The 9684-nt window shown below is 38.0% G+C and overlaps 1 protein-coding gene across 5 annotated transcripts in view; it reads left to right on the forward strand.

Moving 5' to 3' along the window:
• The window catches only part of LOC135210902 (protein MTSS 2-like), a 326878-nt gene that overhangs the window by 23908 nt on the left and 293286 nt on the right, over window positions 1-9684 (forward strand). For all 5 annotated transcript variants that reach the window (XM_064243844.1, XM_064243843.1, XM_064243842.1 and 2 more), the window contains exon 2: window positions 5558-5619. In XM_064243844.1, coding sequence (XP_064099914.1) covers window positions 5558-5619 — 62 coding nt within the window. The remainder of the gene's footprint in view (window positions 1-5557; window positions 5620-9684) is intronic.

The following is a 9684-nucleotide window of genomic DNA, read 5'->3' on the forward strand; positions in this document are numbered from 1 at the left end:
TATTTTGCAAGTAAATTTATTCATAAGAGAAATACTTTTTAAGTATTTTGGAGAGGTTTTCCTCAAATTTGATCTCCAGTGTGAAAGTTTTGTGAAGTGATACAAATGAGTTATTTATTTTTATTAGAATGGTTGGGCGTGCAAGTAAGGTATAGTGTGCGTCATTTAATAGCTCTTTAGACATAATGTATTTCACAATTATAATATAACTATTGATATTCGCTTTCTACGTTGATTTTTTTCGTCACTACGTTAAATTCAAGTCCAAGAGAACAAAGTCCCATGACGCCGGAGATCTTTGAGAAGCCATTTCCTTGTTGGAGGGTCTTGAATAATTCAAAAGGGGGATTAGATGCGACTTTGCGGCTGCTCTTTTGTGAAGAAAGAGGTCCGAGGTTCAGGGGTTCCCCTCCATGACTTTCCTGTTTGTTCGTGGATGGTGTACGGACAGATAGATAGCCTTTCTGAGGCGAATGTAACTTGTATTCAGTACAACTTACGTCTCGCGTCAGTTACGGACGGCTATAGCTGCGGCGTCAGTTTTGACAGTTCTCGTGGGACGGTTTTTGTTAGAAGTAACATTTCCCTTTCATGCCTTTGTTCATGTTGTTGTTCTTCAAGAAACTTGATCGGAGACACGCACGGGCGCGTGAATGGTCGCTTGGCTCTTGCAGGTCAGCGATGTTTTTGTTGACGATACTTTGAGGTGTGTCATTTTCAGGTTACTTTGTGGATGTCAACATTGCCTTGGCTGGAAGCCGAACTGTCGTCTTTCAAGTCAAATGTTGGTGTCAAGAGTAATGTGGTTTTGGACGTTTCCTTGAGTCATTTTGTCGTCATTCTTTGTTCTTAATGATCAGTTTATCTTATGAAACTAATTATAAGGCTAAAATTAGGTTAAGGATGGCACTGTTGGTTTGTCCATTCTGGGAAACCTGCCTCTCTTGAGAAAAGATTTTTTAACCTGATTACGACATGAGTTTTCACTGAATCTCAAATGTTTCTCTGCCTTTTGTGTATGTATCGAGTCTATAAACGCTAAACTTTGTGAATATTGTCCAAAAAGTAAAACAAGTAGATGTCGGAGAGATCGAGAGAGAGAGAGAGAAGAAGAGAGAGAGAGAGTGGCCATTCTGTAATAATTTTGGATAATAATGCTAATGTACGGTAGAGAGTCGGTAATATTTCTATATAATAAATAGTGCTGACATGAGTAATAGTCTTTACACCTGTAGAATAATAGTTTTAGTCCTAAGCCTTACTTTTATATATAGTTATATATGGGTATCAATAACACATCTCCGATAGTAAAATATGCAATAGCGTAGTGGTCATACTCCTGCTTTAAGATAATAACGGTTTTAAGTCAATTTGGGTACTGAATTAAGTGAAATTTATTACTCTTGTTACACAGAGTACCGTGTTGTAGACCTATTTGGCCCCAGTGCTCGGCCTCTGGCCTAGACCTGTTACAGTTTTTCATTCAGATCCCTTTGGCCACCCCTATTCGAGCTTACAGTCAGCTCAATGGTCTGGTTAATCTATTTTGATAATCATAATAAAGTAGACTATCTGGTCCTGTCAAAGTCAAGATAATTTTCTGGGGACGTTCTTGTTGTCCAACGATTTAGTGCCTGTTCATCCAGTTTGCGATTCTTAAGCAACCTATATTAGTCCTTTGACGGACTTGATGGCTTCCTTGCTAGAAGTTATGTCGTTATTTTCTCTCACACTGCTTAGTGACTTGAGTCATTTGCCCTCTTCTCGGTCTTGCTTCCCGGGGCCAACCCTCTCACGCACGATCACCTAGTTTCTTCAGATTTTACGACCTCTTATAAAAAGGAGGTCCGGTTTGCGCATGCACTCTCTCTCTCTCTCTCTCTCTCTCTCTCTCTCTCTCTCTCTGTCGTAGTCGTAGTTTTGTCCACAGGCAGCCAGCAGCATTAGGTACCTCAGGGTATTTACAAGAGTATAATATCTTGTCGGTATTGCCCGGCGCGATTCTTTTACCTTTAGTATATATTACTATTTGAGTGAATTGATGGTTGAAAAGGATAAATTTTGTAACTAACATAAAATATGTTTTTCCAGTAGCAAACGAAATGATAAGGCTTCTGTGCTGACAAAGCGACTTTGTTTTGAAATAGAACCTCTCGGGCTTTCACCCTGTAGTAAATCCTTTGAATTTACGATGGCCGTAAAATTCTATGCCCTGCTGAAACAAGAAACGCTGTATTGAAACAAAATGCTTCAGAGAGAGAGGACTTCGAATGCGGCATGTCCATGAAAGTCAGCTTTTGATTTAATTTAGTTTCCGTCTTTGTGAAATGATCGATGCGAGGCGACGGATCGCATTTAATCTTGGTCGGAAGGGTTTGGGGATGATGTTCTTGATGGCGCTGTCTTTAAGTTCATTTCCCCCCCCTTCCTCCCCTTCTAGATGGAAATGTATGTGATCCCCTTCTCTGTTGTTATTGCCGTTTTATCCACACATTCGCACGTCTACACACACAAAAGGGCATAAAGGTGGAAGGGGGATAAGGGATGCTGATGATAGCGGGATTTATAGTTTTCTCTATGATCCCTCCATTTCCCTCTACGCTTCAGTTTCCTCGCTTGTCGTTTCATCCTTTCTCCCTCTCCCCCCTCTCCCAACTGCCCCTTCCTCCATCCTCATTTTCTGTATCCCCTTTTAGCCCTCATTCCATTCTTCCTTTCTCTTGTATTCACCGTAGTCTTACGGCTCCTCATCTGCAGTCTTCTATCTCCTCTTGCTCTCCCTCGCTTGCTTGACTCCTTTTTTTTTTTTTTTTTAATCCTTCTCCCCACTCCTCTCTCCCTCCTTTCCCTATTCTTAATCGTCATTCTTCTCCCCCCTATTCCTCCCTCTGTCTGCTCGCTCTCCTCCTTTTCGCTCGGCAGATTTCTTTGTTTTAAGAAATGTCTTTGTCAGAGGGCCTCGATCCGAGGCTTTTCTCTCGGGCCATTCCAATTTCTCGCCTCTGTTTCTCCTTTATTGGTCTTGGCATCTTTTTTTCCCTTTTCATTCTAAATCTCAGTCACGGGTGAATTTATTTGTTATTTCGTTACGTGGAGTATTGAATGTTGAAAGTTCAGGTTAATTGTTAATTTATATAATATATATATCATATATATATATATATATATATATATATATATATATATATATAGATATATTATATAATCATAGTATATTCTACTTGAAAATATAGAATATACTACAAAAGTGCTTGACCCAAGTCCCATTTTTTACTCTCCGCCTTACGTGGATTTTATCTTCTCAAACACGTGGACCTTTCGTGCTACATTGTGTATGTAATTGTATATATACACATGGGCAAATCATACTAACGTGGCTCTTTAACTGGAATTATTGCTCCCAGCAGGTGAGCCTTCGTAGGTTTAATAAGCCATATTGAGTCACGCTCTCTGTCAACCTTTCTAAGTTATCGGTGGCTTTTACATTTGGTAATCTGTCATCATAATTGTTCCATCTTTCAGGTGCATTAATTCTTATCGAGTTATTAGTTCTTCGAGAATTTTCTGTATGTTATCAAATGACGGAATTTTCCGTTATTTAAGTGCGGTAAATTTTGTCTCGGTATCCAATTCACTGAGCTTCGTAAGCTGCTGGCTTATCGAAACTGATCTGACCTCTATCTAAGTTTTAGTTAGTTAGTTATTCTCATTATTAGCTCCTGTGGTTGGAGTACTACACCAAACCTTTTGTTATGCATAGGTGAGGAACTTTCACCTGCCAACAGTATTCCACCACATCCTCATGTGCATGGGCTTCAGGTTACCTTATTTAACAATTCTCTGTTTACTTATTCAACGAGGCAACTAAATTAGTTTCTCTCTCTCTCTCTCTCTCTCTCTCTCTCTCTCTCTCTCTCTCTCTCTCTCTCTCTCTCTCTCTCTGTTTACACAAATGGCCTTATGAATTTTATATTCTTTTGATTTATCATTTTCTCTTAATACTTTCTCTTTCCTCCTTGCGTCTATAGTAAATAAAGTAATGTAATGAAACCCGTTACCGCATGGCTTGTCACACTAACACGCGGAGGTTCACAGATCTTCCGAGTATGGTGGCTTGAAAACAGGTTACGATGCAGATCATATGGCAGCATGTTGATCGGTACATGCCCCGAAGTTGCTAAGTAAGACCTCAGCCCGAATTAGGGAACACAGGCTGCAAATTGTCGACCGTGGTAACAAACCAGTACTTTGTGGGTTGTGACTGGGATTCTAATGTACAATCTGTTTTAGTTCAACAGTTGCATATACCGTATAATTCATGGCTAAGACATATTAACAGTTTAGTCGTTGTGGAAAGGAAAGTATTTCGAGCGATGTTGTGGATGACAGTTTTTATATCATGACAATATCCATTATACTTGTGTAAAAAAAGTTAATTGTATTATTACCAGTTGTGTACACAGTCCGATTGGTACTGGTACGTGCCTCACTTAGCACTCTGCCCTTTTAGTACAGCTATTCCTTTTTAGCAATTTTTTATTTTATTTTCACCGAAGTTATTTCATGTACAGGTAGTTATTTTCTCAATGAAGCTTTCTTTCTGGTTAGCATCTGATGACAGTGCCTTTGACTTTTTTTATCACCATGTTTGCAAGACTTAATTTTTTTTTTATAACGGAAGGGGAAGGGGAAGATTGCGAAGTCACGTTTGTAACTCGACGTTGATAGGCGCAACTCTTGAGTAATTAACTAATACAAGCATCTTGTATAATGACCCTCAGGTGAAAGTAACCTCTTTCAGCATCAGCTGCTGCGAGTCGTTGCGTTTTGGTCATTTTTTTTTTTTGTTTGTTTGTTTGAAATCTTGATGCATCGTGACTCTTCATTCATGGTAATTTGTCTGTCCTATAACTGATATCTCTTTAACAAGGGTCATTCCATCATAAGAATCGTAAGGCTAATATTTTTCTGTAGGTATGGGTTTGTCATTTTGTATGTCTTGACAAAAATTTTAATGTTGGGTTATTATTATTATTATTATTATTATTATTATTATTATTATTATTATTATTATTATTATTATTATTATTATTATTATTATTATTAATTGCCCAATACGGTCATGCATGCATCTATTGCAAGCCACACGGCCATCAAATGACCAAGCAAGAAGCCTCCAAATGAGAGTCTGGCCTTATGTGAGAAGAAAATCACTGCAAAGATTTGAGGGCGACAGAGGATTTCTGACGTACTGTCCCTTGTCCTTTCCTGTCCTTTTAGATTGACCTTTCAAAGCTTACTCTTGTCGATTTACCTCTTCGAAGTTGAAGGTTTCCAATTGATCTATTTGTGTTTTTGTTTGGAATTTGCATGAATTTAATTCTTTCTCGTATAGTTCATATTTGTAGTAGCAAGTTAATTTTTTGCCATATCAACCCTGATGAATGACGTTGTCTATTAATCAATAGGGCTGTGCTTTGTAAGCTTTTATTTCACAAATTTTTTTCTCTCAACCTAATTCTTAAATGTTTTAATTTTTACAATGTTCTTTTCACAGGGGAGTGGTCCTATGTGGGAGGATTTTCTGAACCGCACCAACAAGCTCCATCATGCTCTCAAGTGAGTGTTTCACGTTGCTTTTTTAATACATCAGCTTGGCACGTTTTAGATACAAGTTGATATTATCTGGCAGAATAATGATCATTATTACAGTTAGTTTATGACCTTGTTTTATATTCCCATTTGTCACCTTAGTAGTTTTATGTTCCCATTTGTCAGATGAAGTAAAGTGAGTTGGTTGACGTCGATGATGTCATACATTGTGGCTTTTATACAAGTCTAATTTATGAGAGTTCGAAAATGTTTCACTACGCCTGCCATTGGCCTAAATCAACACAACACAAACACAAACACACACACACACACACACACACACACACACACACACACACACACACACACAGAGAGAGAGAGAGAGAGGAGAGAAGAGAGAGAGAGAGAGAGAGATAAAGAAGAGAAGAGAGAGAAATATAATAGTATTCTTGGTATGATATGCGGAAGTGAGTGATAAGAGTAAGAGAGTTAAAAAATGAAAATGGAACGTGACCTCAATTAAGTGGCTGCTTAACTTCGGGGTTTATGGAAGGAATCTCCAGAACTAAGAAGTCTTTGCTGTTGAATGGTGAAACTTTACATAATTAGTATTAAATAAGACAAAAGACGCTGAAGCCACAAGTTTGCTTAAAAGGCCTTTGTCTTTAGAATAGAATTGAGTGAAACAAAAAGTAGGAATGTACTCCGTGTGCCACTTTCAAATACATACAGAAATAGGACACGATTGGGATATTTAACTCTTGTCTTACATTTCGTGAAGTTGCAGCAGTGACCGTCGTTGGTCTGCTGCTTTGTTACGTCCACAAGAACGTGTTTTCATATTCAGCCAGTTTTGTTTGACCGCCGTTATATAATGGAAGTACGTAGCCTGAATTGTATGGAGGTATTGAGGATGGGGATACTCCTGGCTTCCGGAGCTGAAGGTGGCTGTTAATTCGGAAATAGAGCTTCACATAGTGGAATTCCGCTGAATCGCCTCCTGGGTTTGTGTTTGGCCTTGGAACCAAGTTATTCATTCATTCATTCTTTCATTCTTTCATTCATAAATTTCAGAGAGAGAGCGAGAAAAAAAAAACAAAGCAGAAAAGCCGATTGTAATGAAAATGACAAGTAAGCAGATTAAAGTCACATTTGCATTTGAATAGTGTATATATTTTTGGGGGAGGAGGGGAGTCGAAATGCTCTCTCAACAATTAACTGTTGGGCTAATTGTTGGGTCACGGTTGTTGTAGGAAGATTTTTGTTTTTCATATTGTCCGATTTTTGGTTTTTCTTTATACCCGAATAGTTTCCTAGGGCTGTAATATGGGAGCCTAAATCTGGTCACAGTTTGCCAGAGTATGGCCAAGTTAGAAAATATGGGATCTCTGCGGTAAATGTTACCTGTAGTTGAATGAGGATGTAAAATATTGTTATTTTGGTTATTTTATATAATTTTGAAGATTTTGTTAGCGTAGCAAAATTTTGCAAAACCCATACTTAGACTTCCTTGTCTGATGATGATAGGGGAATCTAGAGTTTCTAGGGGTGGGGGATGTACTATGGTAATCTAATCTAAATTAACCTAACCTTTATTTTCCGTTCTTTTAGCCGGTATCCCAAAACAATTGGTCAGGCCCATCCCCCTTCCCCACATCTACCCCGACCCTGATTGGGGTTTCAGTGCTCTCCCTTATTGTGGTGTAACGAAAGGGGGGGGGGGATGTAATGAGGTTACCGAATACTACAGACTGAAGTTCATACAAAATTGGTCAAAATCACCAAGATAAAATATAGTTTCCAAATGAAAAATCTGTTTTATATGTAGTTTAGGCCAGTCGCTATTTTTGTTAACTGTACATCTTTCATACTTACATACATACTAACTTTCCGGCACATTGATACATTAATTACACACAAAAATCGAAAAAAATTCCACTATATAATTATATATATATATATATATATATATATATTATATATATATAATTATATAATATATATATTATATATATATATATTATATATCATATATATATATATATATAATATATATATATATATGGGCTCAAAATTACCGTTAGTGATGCATAATTAGAGAAGACAAGTGTTTTTCTTGATAGACGAGGACATAGGAAAGCCAGACGTGGTGGTCCCACGTGAATGAATCGGATTGCTCATGAAATTAAACCACCTGCCTAAAAAACACACACACACACACACACACACACACACACACACACACACACACACACACACACACACACGGAAGTCTTCATTTAAAATTTGTGGGGAGGTTTGAAGTGGACTGGGTATTTTCTGTAGTTAGATTAAGGTGGCCCTGTGCTTTCACTGTGTTTAGGACAAGTTACATAACGAGTATTTAGTATAATATAGTAAAGGAAATGATGTACAAAACAACAGTTTAAATCACATGGATAAATTTTTTTATACTGAGTTAGTGTCCAAGGAGAAAGCATTTGTTTTTCAACAATCTTGCTCTTGATAAATTAAACAAAATATGACTTGAAGTTCGCTACTGCAGTCTTGATAATGAAATGATTGTGAAATTGATACAAAGATTTAGTAAGTTGATATAGCTGTTAAGTTCATCTTACAACTCTATTAACAAGACCGTGCTTTAGTCAAGTTAATGAGGAGGGTAGTTTCAAATTTCGATGTGTGGGGATACGCATTTACTTTAGTTTTACCACTTTCATTCCTCTTCTCTTTTCCGTCGCTTTGAACATCACTGGAGGGCTGGAATTGTTTTCTTAATCGCATCTGGAAGCTCTTCGTAACAGCGTCATATAGACGGACGTTTTTTTCTCTAAGGCAGCTGTCAGATTTATTGAAGCTCATCGTCGGTTCAAGGAGAGTCTTAAGTGGAGAACCGTCTCATATTTTCAAGATCTTTTATGGAGCGAGGAGGAAAGAAAGGAAGCTATGAAGATGGCTTATGAGAGAGGGAGAGGGGAGGAGGTGGCGGGCCATAATAAATTGAAAGACAAAATAGAGGTGGTAGCAACTTGAGTTTAGTTACCTGTTTTTAAATTTTTTCAAAATTTATTTTTTAGGATTAAACTCTTGTAGTTTAATTTGAAGAGAAAAGTATTGAATAAAATATTTTTAAAATATTAAAGCCGATGCTTTAATGTATTAAAGCTGATGTATTAATTTAATTTAGTAATATCTCCCAGTTCATCCTTTACGTATTTTTTAAGCACACGAACAGTAGATGGGGAAAACATTCACTGCTACGAAATTACTCTGTAATGAATAGTTGAATGACGGCGAATGAAGATAACTTATGAATTATGATTGAGCACTAAGAAGAGCGGGGAGGAGGCCTCCTTTTGCATCCCTGGATGCTTACTCTCACTGGCGTCTTTTGGTGAAAGTTTCTTTTCTCAACCCTCTCTTCCTTCATTCGAGAATTTTTCTACTTGAGGCCACTCGGTCGGAGCATCGCCAAGATTTTAGAGGACTCGAGAGACAACGGAGGGAAAATGCTAGTCACTGAAGGACCTTTGCGAGTGTGGTCCTTGATGTGACCCGGTGGTGTGGAGTGATAACTTGAAGGGTAAGCGACACGTGACTCCCAGACCTGCAATTTGACCTGATCTGGGCGTTGTGGAAGTGGGGTTGCGGGAGAGGGATTAGAGGATGGGGGAGATGGATGATCACCTTGATGAGCGAGGAGGGTTGGAGCCATTGTTTTATTCGATGATGATTTACTTGAACGTAGGTTACGGATCGGATACGGGTGTCATGCTTCAGTTTGGTTGAATGTAGTGTTCTTGCAATTGATTGTGTTCTGTGGTTAGTTATTGTATATGAAAATTTTACTTTTGCACTTACAAACTTAATGCGAACTGCAGTTTGAAGTTATAAATTTAAAGACATTTGCTCAGGGCTTTTAAACCCATTAACAGTTTTTAAAAAAAGTTCTCCCAAAATAAATGATATTTTGTCTGCACTTTCGAGCAATTTTGTTACCATAATACCCTCAGAATGGGGTTGGACGAACACGGACAACTGGGAATCGAGCGCAGTAATTTGAAGCTATTAAGACACCCGCATTGCTTCCAT

This window comes from Macrobrachium nipponense, chromosome 4 (genome assembly GCF_015104395.2).
Source record: "Macrobrachium nipponense isolate FS-2020 chromosome 4, ASM1510439v2, whole genome shotgun sequence".
Lineage (NCBI taxonomy): Eukaryota > Metazoa > Arthropoda > Malacostraca > Decapoda > Palaemonidae > Macrobrachium > Macrobrachium nipponense.